The 14,682-nt window shown below is 36.2% G+C and overlaps 1 protein-coding gene across 2 annotated transcripts in view; it reads left to right on the top strand.

Moving 5' to 3' along the window:
- The window catches only part of cdkal1 (CDK5 regulatory subunit associated protein 1-like 1), a 190,543-nt gene extending 178,116 nt beyond the window's left edge, over window positions 1–12,427 (top strand). For both annotated transcript variants that reach the window (XM_028013056.1, XM_028013055.1), the window contains one exon: window positions 10,970–12,427. In XM_028013056.1, coding sequence (XP_027868857.1) covers window positions 10,970–11,131 — 162 coding nt within the window. In that variant the 3' untranslated portion in view covers window positions 11,132–12,427. The remainder of the gene's footprint in view (window positions 1–10,969) is intronic.
- Window positions 12,428–14,682: the final 2,255 nt, after the last annotated feature.

The following is a 14,682-nucleotide window of genomic DNA, read 5'->3' on the forward strand; positions in this document are numbered from 1 at the left end:
CCACAGTTACGTGTGTGGGAGTGGAGCAGTATGATCGAAATACGGATCGGATTTTCTTTAGAAATAGGGTATGATGACTGTGAATGTATGGACCTTGGGGAAGACAGCAACATAGTGGATAATAACGTATGACTTGAGAGTAGCGATGCAAATAACTGATAGATGAACATTTAAAAAGCTGCATGTTTGAAAATACTAACAATGCAATAGAACAGTGGATATATATTAATTATTAGTGTGCTGATATCACCTAGCTAATGTGCAGGAGATCTTCAGACTGAAATGTTGGATTTACTTAGAGAGAATAAATATATCATGTTATTAATCTATCCACCAAAATGTTTTAGTATTAAATCTGCTATCAGATTGGTGCCCCTTTTTTTCTAGTTGATGCAATAAAAGCTGTAAAGAGCGGAGAATATATTTTCTCTATATTTGTTTGTTATGCACATAATAATTGAGCCTCATGCTTTTCTTTAGCATGAACATGAGAAGAAGTAACCTTGAAGTTACTCTGAGGTATAAATTAGTTTGTTTCTTTAGACATATTGTCATGTGAAATTGCAACTTGTCCGTGACATGAGAACTTTATTAATTACCCTTTATGATTTTGCCGGTTCATTCCAGAAAAGAAAGACCCTGTTCTTCCTCAGAGATAAATGGCTTTTATTGACATGAGTGAATTCTTCCTCATCTGTCCTCTGTTTCTGTTTTTCACTCTCCTCTTGTCTGTTAGTCCTTCATTCACAGAGACAGCACTTCAGGCAGGGGGTGAAGGGCAGTAAATGAATCTTTTCGGTGGGACACAATAGTAGAGAAGGCACTAGCACATTATGGCAAAGGACAGAAAAGAGAAAACTCCTTCACCTGTTCACATCCTGAGATTAAATTAAATGATAGAAGAGGGAGGCCAAAAAATGAAGCAAGAATGAAGGACAGTGACTGAAGTAGATGGAGAGATGGGAAGACAGCGAGGCAGCTTGGAAACCATCAAATAATCAGCTCTTTTCAAAGAATGCTTCTTCAAGAAGACCGAGAGAATCGCAAAGAAAAAAAAAATAGTTCTGATCTTGCAAAGGAGACCAAACCCACCGTTCGTGTCAAACACAGTTTAACAAAAGAGAAGGGCTTGAAAGTTTACTGGGAAAGACCAATACCCATGTCCGGCCTCAAAAGGACAAAATATGACAAGTCTCTGCTCAAGTATTGAATTTTGTGGACTGTCTTTTCCTACTTTCACTCTGAGCGAGAGTTGCTGTTTTTATTTACTTATTTGTTTAGGTGCATTTAAAGAAAACAGATTTTCAATGTTCAGGATCAACAAGGAGCTTATTTGCACTTCATTATCTGAACATCAACATGTGGATATATTTTTTTTAAACAGAGCTTTTCCCTTGCTTCAAAAAATATAAACTCTTTGTTTTGACAATAATCACAATTTAAATTAAAACAAGTAAAGTCCCATGCTTTACCAGTAGGTGGGAATAACATCAACATGAATTACTGCAAAATACAAAGAAAATAACTTCTTAAAGACAATGGCTTGTCTTTAAGAAGCCCACCCATCTTCCTCTTATTACCTGTGGTGATTTCACCTGGTAGAACTGTAAACGTCTGTAAACGACACCTGTTAACATACTCACTCAATGAAACGACAACCTCTTCACAATGGGCAAGACCAAAGTGTTGTCTAAAGAACTGCATGGGAAATTGGCCCAAAATCCCTGCTGCAGTTCGCCAAGCCTGATCAGAAACTACAGGAAAGTTTTTTGTAATTCCAAATATTGAAAAAAAAAAAAAAAAATGGATGTGGACTTTAGTAGTGGAATTTACATTTTTAAATTGGATAAAAAAAGGGCAAATTTAAGTTCTGAAAAGTATTACACTTAGAAAATAGTCATAAAAAACTTTGAGAACACTTTGACACAGAAAGTGGTGTACCTGTTGTGCATAACTCCAAAATCTTAATGGAAAGAAAATGGACCCCCCGCCTCTTCTCCAAGCACAACTTCTAAGTGCATAAAACATGGATGTGGTCAGTGTATTATCGTCCAGCAAAGACCCTTATTTCTTGCACTTTGCATCATACAATAGACACAAACACTGACTGAAAATAAGTTGCATCTTTAGTATATTGTTTAAACTAATCACATACACACTTTGAGATCCTTGTTCACGCAGCTTTTATAAAGATACACCCCGATGCGCCCCCCCTGGTGTGTCTGGCAGAATCCGACCTGCCTTAGGCTGTATGCAGCACATAAAGACAATACACAAGCTTGCCTGACGCACACAATGAAGCTTTTTCAAAATCTCTGTGAACACGCAACTGTTATGGATTATTGCTGTGATGTTGCGTTATTCTCACTCATTGTCAAATATAGTGTCAGGACTGGAAGAAAAAAAATCAAAGATTATGTTGCCTTTCTGGTTGAGATACAATAAATCCTCTCAAATCTTTTTTTAAACTGTTTGTGCTCAAAACTGCAAAAGGTTGTGCTTAGTCTTTGAATGTTTGTTTACCCAAACAGCAGAAAAAATAGCCTTGTTATCAGAACAGCAGGCAGAGCTATTTTAAGGGTTTCATTTAGCATGTCAAAGCATATTACATGACCTGCACTTCTGAACCAAAGTCACTGTAACCGGGATAAATGTTATGCCATCTGAGTACCAGTCAGCTCTATTTTCAGAAATATTACCCAACATGTCGAAAAGCATTAGAAAGGCTCATTCTGTTACGTGTATTTTGAATGTCAGAGAGGCTTTAAATTTCTTTTTAAATGAGCTTGTAAACCAAAGATGAAGCATCTAAATTAGAGGGAGTTTAGTAAATGACTGTCAAAACCCACAATATTATTAAATGCATTTTAAAGAGTTATTTTCTAATCAGGCTTTATTATCTGTCAAAAAAATCTCATTTTAGATAAATTCTTTATCAAGATTTAAAATAGTTTTCTATTGACTTTCAAAGGCACAACATATAAATCTTTTTTTTTTTTACCTATGCATAAAATGGATACATCTACAAAGAAATAACACTTTTATAATCTTAAAACGTTTGTGTGCTAAATGTTTTCTTAACATCTCAACCATTGGCACAATTCAAGTCAATCAATAAATTTTGAATAGAGTCAAAGGCCAGAGAATAAAAACATGTCTATATAAATTATGAACTTTGACTGAAGTGGCGCTTGTAGTTCCAGTGCCCAGTGTGACAGCAGAACTTAGATTCAACCTCCAGATGACCATTAAAACCAGGAGACATTTGATTACGCAAAAGCTAGTTCGCAAGTCATGTCCAGGAGGAAGTTGTGAGGGTGTGCATTCAGTGCCACAGTAGTTGAATCAATCATAATTTCAGTAGAATCGTTTAAGCTCATTGTTTATATGTAGTTATTGTGGCTACCGTCAGTGATTTTTGTCACTGCGTAGAAAAAATTACTTGTATTCTGCTTGATGCATGATGGCATAGTGTGGTTCTCTACTCAGCTTGTTGAATATTAATTACACCAAATGAAAATTAAATGGAATGGAATGTCATTATTATCCTTTTAAAAATTAACGTATAAAAATGTGTTACAATGGGATTTGTTTTGACACCCTCAGTCAAACGGTTAGACAGTGAAAAGCCTAGTGCAACATCTGACACAGAGCAACAGTGTAACGTTTTAAACCAAAGCATATTCATGTATTCAAATCAGGTCTGTTGTAAAAGAATATTTTAGTATTTCGAGTATTCTTTAGGATATTTTTACGATTAATCGGATCTGTCTCTCTCTCTCTCCGTTCCTACCGTTTGCTCCAAAACCGCTTTGCCGCGTTTCCGACAGCAGAAAAGTTGTTATACTCCAACCATCACAACGCAAAATTCAACAATCCTTATTTGTCCCTAAACTCTGACAAAGCGGCGTACAAATCAACACCATGCTGTTAGCAATTCACAACAACTCATAGGTGGGTGCCCACCACAAATAATAGTCCGGGCGGAACATGGTGCGCTACATAATAAAACGACGTTTCGAGGGAGATAAGTTTTCCTCGAGGAATTTTAATAATGGAGGTACTTGACTCATTCGAGGAATCGCTTCAGCCCTAACTCAAATGGTTGAGTATTGTCCAAACTAACATCTGTTGTAGGAGCTGAGAGTTGATGTTCATAGATGTCGTCCATGGCAACAAATGCATGACACACTTTTCAGATTTTTTAGTTTTAGTTTTTTAGTGAAAAGAATTCAAAGTCCAGTATCTTTGTTTTTTTCTAGATCATTATTTTGCTATGGTCTACAACATACATTCCCAATAAAGTATATTGAAGTTTGTGGTCATAATGCAAAAAAAAATGGGGAAAAAGTTCAAAGGGCTTGAAAAATGTTCACCATATTGTATAGTTATCAATTTATTTTCACATTAAATTTAATTCCTTTGATTTTTATGTTGCATCTTACATGCTTATGCTCTGGATTGATTATTTTTTATGAATATTATCCTATATTTATTATGGATAAATGCCAAACTAATGTAATTGAGTATTGGTACGATCCGTCTTATGAAAAATATGATTAAAGCAAAAATAAAGAAACCAACAGACACTGAGCTGAAATTCAGTCTCAATTGGAGAGGAGATTTGTATGTGCTGCAGAGGATCAGTTCTGTAGATTACAAGCCTTAAAATGGATGAACTCAATTTAGAGCCCACATCAGTGTTTTCTCAGAGTACCAGGAACTGACACATCTTCATCAGCTGTTCAGGGGAAGTCTGCATGGATCAGGCTTTTTTGAACAAGTGTCTTAGACTCTATATCAGTTCTGAAAGTCTGTTTTGGGTTTGAAGAATTGCTGACAGACAATTCAGCAGGGAATCACTATCCCATCATGTTTACCTTTTGGTGTTTTTTCTCTTTTGCTTACGCTGAGGTTTTTCACTTGGTTTTTGCAGCATATGGCTTATACTTTTGTGTCCTCTCAAAGTTTATATAATTTACCCAGATATCTGCAAATCGTATATCCATGTTATGTGTTCCCAAGTATTAATAATGTGCTTGAAAACATCTTGATTTTTCTTTAGTGGCACAGTTGAGACCAAAATTGTCCATACCCTTGGCAGATTTATTTTATTTGCCAATGTGTTTCTTCTAACTGGAATTAATATATTTTTTGACACAAAATCCTGAACTTGAATTTAATAGAGAATCTGTAGAAGATTGACATTGAGTGGTAGACAGGAGGCATTCCTCATGACTTAAAACTCAACGTAAATTGTCAAAATATCAGTGGAAACATGTAAAATCTGGTCAGTAATTATAGTAGGAGTTTGATTGCTGTAATATCGACAGATTTTCCAGTTATTATGGAGAAAAAAGTATAAATGCATTTTTCATGTCAATAAATTCAGATGTTAAAAACCATTCGCCTCCATTCAATTCTGAAACAATGCAAACAGATTAAGTTAATCATAAATGTCATTGGTGAAATTTCCATTTATTTCACATAAAAGATCTCCATTCATGCAATTTTGTTTACCTAGATTTGCTCACTGAACTCTAAACCCAGTAGTGGCATGAACATAAAAATCTTGTTTGCGTTTGGGTTTTTTTTCCCTATTTAATTAAATATTTTACTCTGATGCAAAAGTTCATGGCATGCAGTTGTCGTTCCCAATGGGGCTTTTTTCTAATTTTGTGTTTTTGCCACATCATATTTGTACTTTGTATGACATTCTATAAGGATTTTTTCTTATATTATGCTTAGCAAAAACATAAAAAAATAAGTAACAAACATTTTAATAATATACTTTGTTGAAAACGTTATGTGTGATTATGTAAATGGGTGTAGGATAACACTTGAGTGATAAAGTTTGACAGTCTAGATTGACTGAAGATGAAGAAAACTGAAAAATGTGCATCTCCACCACTGCTTCTTTTTGTTTGGCGTTTTGATCGCTTTATGTTCAGCCTACTGGCTAGAAGTTTATGATTAATATTCCATACTGAATTTGTCTCTACTGTCCTGCTCATTAGCTATAGCTGCAGCTCACACAATGATCATCACTTTGGCTTTGTTGTATCAGCCATGACTAAAGAGGCCACTGCAGTATCCATTTACATGCACACACACACCCATCCGTGGTTTTTGTGTGTCAAGAGCAACAGTGACAGCTGGTGAGGATCATGTGAGAAACATGACCACTGTGCATTATTCTCTGGCTCCAGTGAAGTGCTGTAAAATGTCAGTATATTAGTGAAAGATACACTCGTTCCTGAAAGGTACACATGTGGAATGAGAACAGGAGAGGGTTTTTTTTCGTGTTTTTAAGAGACACAAAGACATTTGAGAGAGCTAGAGTTTTCAGGGAAAGTTTCTTGCTGTGTTTGCCAGTCTGGTACCCCTAGCGTAGTGTTAGATGATTTTCAGGGGGGATTATTTTGGTCTGTTCCACCGCTGTGAGCAGAGAGACAGAAAATATTCACCACTGGTCTACACTGGCACACACACACTCGATGATACTGCCCTCCTTTCTCACAGACAAATGCACAAACTCGGCATGCCAGCTAGCAGGTGGTGAACTATCATTGAAAGCCACATCTCTCATTTTTCCTTCGCTCCCCTTTCTTCCTCTCCTTATTTCGTCTCTTTTTCTACGCCCCTCTCCTCCCATCTCTTCCCACTGTGCTGACACGCACCTACTGGCACTTGGATTTTCACTTATCCTCCCTAGTAGTAATAGATTTTAGACTGTACTATTCAGTGAGTCTCCAGGCACCCTGTTGTTAAAAGACACCTGCAGAGAAACAGATAAATAAAAGCATCAAGAAGGTAGTGTATTGAGCCTGTCAGCAAGAAGAAGGATAATAGTTTAGGTTCTCAACTTTCTAATTATTAGTACTATGCTCTTTACAACTATTTTTTTTATTATTATTATTTAATATTTTTTTAATCAAAATATTCATTTTATACTTTTCCTAAGAGAAATAACTAGACTGAAGTACAAATTTAGATAATTCATTTACCTGCATCTGCTATTATCAGAAAGCACTTTAATTTCTTTTTTTTTTACTCTCCAGGCATTCAGCCAGTACTTAAAACCTAACAACCACAGTGAAGATGTTTAGTCACAAGAACTTCTTCCACTTCTGTCATGACAATCCCTTTGAAAATTTTTCAAATTTCCCTATCTGAAAGCACCACGGTAGTTTTCCAAGCATTTTTCGCAACAAAAAAACTATATCACATTTCCATGAGGCATCCTGGTTCAAATCCTGACATTAGAAAAAAAGTAGCTGCGTCACCCAGAATCACGTTACTGACTCTGTGTCCGTGGATGTGTCACTAAGGCAGTGGTGGTCATAGAATCCATTCGCCATTGTGTGACTTCACAGAGGGAAACATTCATAATGAAGCTGTGAAAGGAGGAGCGGGTGACAGGGTGGTGTTTGTAACCATAAGTGAGAACGAGAAAAACAGAAGAAATGTCAAAGATAGCGAGACAGAGGGCAGACGCTGAGCAGCTGCTCGGACATCCAGCCATGTGCATGCAACACGTGCAGGTGTGCTCGGCTGCATGCTGATACAGACTCCACATACCAGCTGGTGTTGAATAGGGGTTTATAAACCAGGTTTGTCTCTTCTCTATGATAGTTCACATGGTAAATTTATATGAAAGAAATACTGTACATTTCAGGATGATTTTCAAGTTTCATGTTGAATCACCTGAGGCTGCAAATTGTACATCTCTAGCAGTTTTGTACATCTGCTAGGTTTTCCTATTCTCCTTTTCAAAAGACCTCAAGCTGAGTCAGATTGGATGGAGAGGATCTGTGAACATAAAACATTTCTTTCCATAGACTCAATTGAATTTAGATCTGGACTTGTCCTTGATGCCTCTGACACATACAGATGTTTTGATCCAAACCATTCCACTGTAGCTCTGGCTGTATGTTTAGGTTCATCGTTCTGCTGAAAGGTGAACCTTCACACTCCAGTTTATAATTTTCACAGCATAAGACGTTTTTTTTCTAGAATTGCATGTGGTTTAACTCCAACTATCTTCCCATGAAGTCGGACCAGCTGTGCTGTTTCTTCTGAAGAAAAACATTGTTCAAAATGATATGGAGTATTAGATTTCTCCTGTATGTAGCACTCTGTATGAAGGTTAAATCCTGTTTTGTTTTTATCTGACTAAACACCTTCTTCCATTTACCACCTCCATGGCTTACAGGCAAAATCAAGATTCGTAGAGTACATCATTAACAGTTGTCATGTACACAAATCCTCCCATTTCAGTGGCTGAATCTCTGATTAATGTTGTATTTGCCTACATTGCTTGTTCTAGTCAAAATGTTTTTGACCCAAAAACATGGAAGGAAAAATATGTCTCTCTTAGGTTTTCCTATTCTCAGATATCTCTTTTTCCTTCCACATCATAATCATGCATTACTTTGAGCAGGTCTTGCAGATAAAATCAAGATTCTTTTTGAAATATAAATTTAATCATTTAATACTTAATCTCTTATTTAAAACATCATGAAGAAATTGAATTGAAAAATGTGACAGATAAGAAAGCAGAGAGGGATTAAATGAGTCGATCCCTACGGGTGGGTATCAGTCAAGCCTCCCACAATCAACTATACAGTAAACGTAAAGGCTATTCTAGATATCTGGATCAATTCCTCAATACCACTGTGCATAATTTACCATATTGAAATGCCATTTTACCAACTGTCATCCAGGAGATACCCAGAAGGCACCTCAAAGTAATCCACATTGATTTCCACTCCACCCAAACATGTTATGTGTCGGTGCTCTCATCCAATTTGTTTAATGCTCCAACCAAAATGATCACATCCTGTGCAGATTTTTATTTATTTATTTAGTAATCACCTGGCATAGCTTTAGCTGTCACCACAGGTTTCCACTTTCATGCCAATAGATGAAATTAAATAAAGGCCTAATCAGACAAAGTACTGAAGAGGGTGCGAGGCTTAAAAGCAAGAACTGTAGTAAACATAGTAACTGAATAATTTAAAAACAACCTATACATGCAAACTGTTTGGATTTGCATGACTTATTATTAGTGACGGACCAGGTATTTAATAGCCTCACACCACAACAGTCACTCCGGTAGATGCACTCATAAATCTCAAGTTCTGCCTAATGTAACATAAACTCTTTTATTTCTTTTTTTTTTGGCTGTAACAAAGTGCAAAATAACTTTTTTTCATCCTCCCAGCTTCCCTAACTGCCTCAACATCCACCCTCTCATCATCCTTTATTCAATAGACAGCACTCTGCTGTAATCAGATCAGTGTAAAACTGCATTAACTGCGAACACAGATGTAATTGAAATGCACTCATTTGCATAAGCAAATGGCTGCTTTCACAATCGCTTTCGTTTAGGAAATATTGAGAGAAGCTCTTCATAAAAAAAGATTCATTCTGTTGTCATAATCATAAAAAACAGTTAGTTTTAGAGTGGAAACAGATGTTAAAATTGGGAAGGTGGGAGTACGAGGACTCAGCAAGTATGAGTACTCTAACATTACACTACTTTATTATTGAATCCTAACATGAAGTGGATTATTGGATGTATTTCTAAATGTAAATAATGATTAACAGCCATTATTTGTAAGGAGCAGAGTTCTGCACGATCTTATAATTAAAAGAAATATGATTTAACTAATTTGTTGTTCAGTAAACCTCCATTATACAGTGCCCTTGCAAACCTATTAATAACTCTGCAATAACAGTTTTAAAATACAGGGATCTTAAAATCACATGAAGACTATTTTGTATTTTATTCTGGTAACTACTTTTTCTATGAAATGGTTTTTCTAAATACATTTTTCAAAAGAAGTCAACATTTAGTTTGTTTTAACACCCAAAGTCGACCATGATTGTTTTTAACGCATGGAGGAAGTTAACTCAAATGTTAACTGGTTTCTCCTCACACTGATGTCGACAAAAAAGTTGTCTGGCTTCCTCCGGCAGTCCAAAAGCATCACTGTTACTTTAAGTAGTCTCCCTAAATTGGCTGGAGGGGTGTGTGAGTGTGTGTGTGGGTGGGTGTCTATCCTGTGTGTCTCTATATTGCCCGGTGATAGACTGGGGATCAGCTCTTTTCCAGTGACTTCAGGAGATGAGTACTAGTTCCCCCACAGACAATCTGTTATGAACAATGGTTAGACAGTTTGATGAATGGATAGTCTCTGTGTTACTAAGATCAACACACATCTGCCTTACTTGCATGTCTGTGGTTGGTGGCCGAGTTGTTCAAAAAAAAATATCTGAAAGCCAAAATCTGGCTTTTAGAAAAAAAAGAGTTGAAATTAACCACATTTTTCAGTGTTATGTTATTGTCTTAAGAGCTTTTACTTTTGGGGATTTTTACATATCCACAGCAATAATGCAAGTTACTGTACTGTATGTTTAAATAACACGTCTTAACAGTTCATCTTTCTTCTCTAATCATTCTTTTCCTTCGCTCACTGTCACCTTTTCTTCATTGATGGCCGTCTTTGCACTGTACTGGAACATTTAGACTAAACAAAGATGCTGCTTAATTTATGAATGTGGCTAGCTGATTGTAAATTTGAATTGCAGATACACTTTGCTTATGAGTTGCATTGATCTGCGTCCACGAGTCGGAGTGAGACAAGAAGCAGGGCTGTTGTGTGTATGTCAGTGTATTAGCACATGTCAGAAGGATATTGCACAGGATGTTGAAATTCAGTTATCTAAAATGAGTTCCCAGTTGACCGCTGTATTTACCTAATGAGCAGGAAGACTGAGGCTGTGCAGTTCATGTTAGTGGTACCTTATCTAGCATTCAGTTTGATTACTGTCAGGTCAATATCTGAAGCTGCTATAGGAATCTTTATCTCTTTGAAGAGGAGAGCAATCAGCAACACTCCCTATCAAGAACCCAGTAAAGTAGCAAATTTCAAAGATAAATGTGTGTGTAATCTCTCCACAGGAACATATGGCCAATGGAGTCAAAGGATCTGCTTCTGTGCCACCTGACTCTGCGCTCCTGGTCGGCTCCTACAGTCTGGACAGAGAACTGCTGAAGAAACTGGGGATTTGCATTGCACTAGCAGCCGCCGTCTTGGCCTTTGTTATTGAGAAGGTCTACTAAATGTACTGAATCATGAAAAGATCAGAAAAACGACAAGTTTGAAGTCTGAGAAGATGTTTTATTTAAGCAGGTTTGGCACAGGTTTTGTGTTTTTGATTGGAAATGACTGCATCAAAGCTTTCTGTCTTTGTTCACTTCTTGCATCCGGAAAATTTTAATGCTTTGTAGCCATTTTACTGATAAACCAAAAACAACTGAAAGTGCTATTGCATTTTAATGAAAATTAAACGAGTGAGACTTCTTCAGTCCTTTTACTTTCATTTCAGAGTATTAATTATTTTACAACCTAAACATAGTATATTTTTAGAGCTGCAAGATAAATCTCATTCAGGTTGTCTTTACAAATTTACATGTGGCTCAGAATATTGATGTTTTTCTTCTCTTCAGTAAATAAAAAAGAATAAAAATAAAATTGTAATATTCATGTTGTTTAAAATGAAAATGTACATGGGTTGTTTATAATAGTTTCCTGCCAGTTTATTGCTGCCAGACACATTCATAATAATTTGTTTTATTCTGTACACCCTGATCTTCTTTGCTGTCTACAGAAGAACAGTTTCATTTGCTCTCTATCTGTAATTGTGTCTTGCTGATGTTTACCTTTGAGATTTATTCTTCTGCCTCAGCACAGTTCTGTTTGCCCTTATATTCCCTTTTCTTTCCACCATCATTATGATATCACTTTATGATCCTGCAATAAAACCAAAATTATTAATATTCTGGATAATTTATGGTAGAAGTAGATCATAATTCACATAGGGAACAAAATATTGATACCCAACACATCAGCAGAAATATCTCGAAGCATAAATGAAATAAAGTCAAATTGTCTGTGATTTTGATATGTATTTGGTAAACACCCATTGAAGCAGGTGAAAACCTACATAATACTTTAAAAAGTATTAAGCATATTAAGTATTAACCCCTCACATTTTGTCCTGTGAGTCCTGTAACTGCAGTTACAGTATTTCACCATTCATTCACTAGTCATATTTTGTATCTTTGTTTCTGTTTCAATACAAACATACTTCACTCTTATTTGTAAAAATAAAAAAAGAGAACCATAAATAATTGTCCTTCCATTTCCAACTACGCACTACACTGTTTTGGTCTGTCATAAAATGCACATAAAACCAACTTAATTCCATATTTGGGGAAATAATAAAAAGTTCAAGGGGTACAAATGCTTTTTAAAGGCACAGTTGCATGTGTAGGTAATTTTTGTCTTTTTTTCCCCACAACTGTAACATCCAAAATCCTCTAATAAAGGTCAAAATCAGTTTATTCCAAGTAAAACTGCCAAAGTATTGATTGATTTACTGACTCACTGAATTATTGATTATCTACTTGCTGTCATAGATCAAGTCTGCTTGTGGTGCTGTCTGTTCTGAGATACAAATATCCCATCACAAGCTGTGGAATCCCATCAGTTAATAATGCATGCCCCAATTTCTGTTGTACTACACAGTGTCTATTCTTTGTGCCGGTGTCTGTGTGTGCGCGCATAAACTTCTGTCCTCTCCTTATATCCAAGCAGGTGAGACGTTGATCTTGTCTATCTGCGAGCGGGTCTGGCTGCACATCCCTGCACACACTGTGATCTGGTGGTGTATTTAAGTTTGTCTGATTATACATTTAGTCAAAAAATATGAGCGCATGTAGACATGACACATCAGTCACAGAGAGTCCCCTCTTTGTTTGTTGTTTTTATGCACACGTTGTTTATCTCAAGTTACTAAATCAGGCTTGCCATGCATTTAGTAAACAGATATATGCATGTTTTCAAGTTGTTTTTTTTCCCCTGTCTGATACATGTTTTTCTCTCTTACACAAACACATTTACTCACATCACAGTGAAGCTCTGGATTATATGGGCAAATGATGCACAAAGTTTCACACTAACACGGGCGCCCAATCAAACGTTGCGTGTTGCACAGGCAGACACGCGGTTCTTGTTTTGTTTGAGCAAATGATTTGTGTAGCTGTGAAGCTCGTTACATCCATCCAGCAGCGCCTTACATTATCCCACAGCTCTCCATACAGCTCCTTTGATGCTTTGTAAGCACATTTTTCTGCCTCTCTGTGTGTCAGTTATACTGCATTGTTCTCTAGTGAAATATGGATGCAACAGCACCCCCTTATATTTGGGAGATCATCGCTTACTTTGAAATATTGAGGCAGGAGCCGTCGAGAGGAGATCATTACTCAATTTGTATCATCCACTTGAGTTGCTGCTAATAAAAGCAGGAGTTGTGGATTCTCGTCTTGTTGGCAGCTGTTGTCAATTTGTCACCTGTGAAGTGGTGTGAAACTTTAGACGTGGGGAAAAATTAAAAGTACGTGGATCATTAAGTGGGTTTCCTACGTTGTTCCTCATTTTTTTTTGCCCTTTAATTGAAGTTAATTAAAATTTTAAAAGTGTGGTAAAGTTATATTGGTTAGAATAGATAATTACTCTAAAAAGGAAAAAGAGGTTACATTTTAGGTTGTTTTTTTTTTTTCAGGAGCTAAGATGTGATGCAAAACCAAAGCTAGAAGAGCTACAAATATCTCAGCTGATTTTAAAGTTGGAAATAGTTATTTAGTTTAAAAAAAAAACTTAAATATTTTAGACCATCATAGCTGTTGAAAGATTAAAATCATAGTTACATGGTCAATAGAAAGACACCTGCCTGTTTGCTTACATCTGTCAAGCATGTCACTTTGTTTGCTTTGTGTTTTTGTGTTTATCATCACAATATAATTTCCAGTTAACACGCTCTAAGTAAAAAGTGATCTGAGAGTCATCCTACAGTACAGTTACAGTAATGTGAAACTTTCTACTGTTAACTTTCACCGCACAACAAAAATAAAATAAAATACTTTGTCTAAAGTCCCTAAACAACCCACCATAATGGCAATTTGTATGCTTACTTTGCAGAAGAGCTGACTCATTTTTACTAAACCAGACAGACCACAGACAGTCAAGACTAGCGTATCTCGACACTCTAGATATGCTAAGATTCATCTATTTTTTATTTTCATTTTACTGCATATAAAACATGATTATTCATCCATGTAATATTCCAGATTATCATTCAGAATGTGCAAAGCTCTGAAGGGTTGTTCAGCCTTTTCTGTTTTTTAAAACTTCTGATAACTGTCATATAACTTTGATATGGCGTGTATAAGTGTCAGCTCACTCTGCAATGCTTTTTCTACAGAGACAAAATTTCTGTGGATGATTTGAAGACGTTTTGAACCAGGCATCAACAAAATTGATGCCTGGTGGATTTAGAACACGCACTGTTCTGCACGCTGTGTCCACGATACAAAGTAAACAGTTATGGCTATTATTTATCATGCATACATAATGTGAAACTTTACATAAACTGAATAAATAATGACTCGGATCATTTTATAAACAGTCAGTTTTAATTCCCCACAATTGCACAGTTTTATGTTCAGAGGTGACATCATTTTATTCCTCTAACGTTTTCAGCGAAATCTGAAGGAGTTTCTTTCGAGCCGATCTTCTCTTTCAGCTTCTTGTTACCCTTTATACTGAGCCG

This window comes from Xiphophorus couchianus, chromosome 3 (assembly GCF_001444195.1).
Source record: "Xiphophorus couchianus chromosome 3, X_couchianus-1.0, whole genome shotgun sequence".
Taxonomy (NCBI): domain Eukaryota; kingdom Metazoa; phylum Chordata; class Actinopteri; order Cyprinodontiformes; family Poeciliidae; genus Xiphophorus; species Xiphophorus couchianus.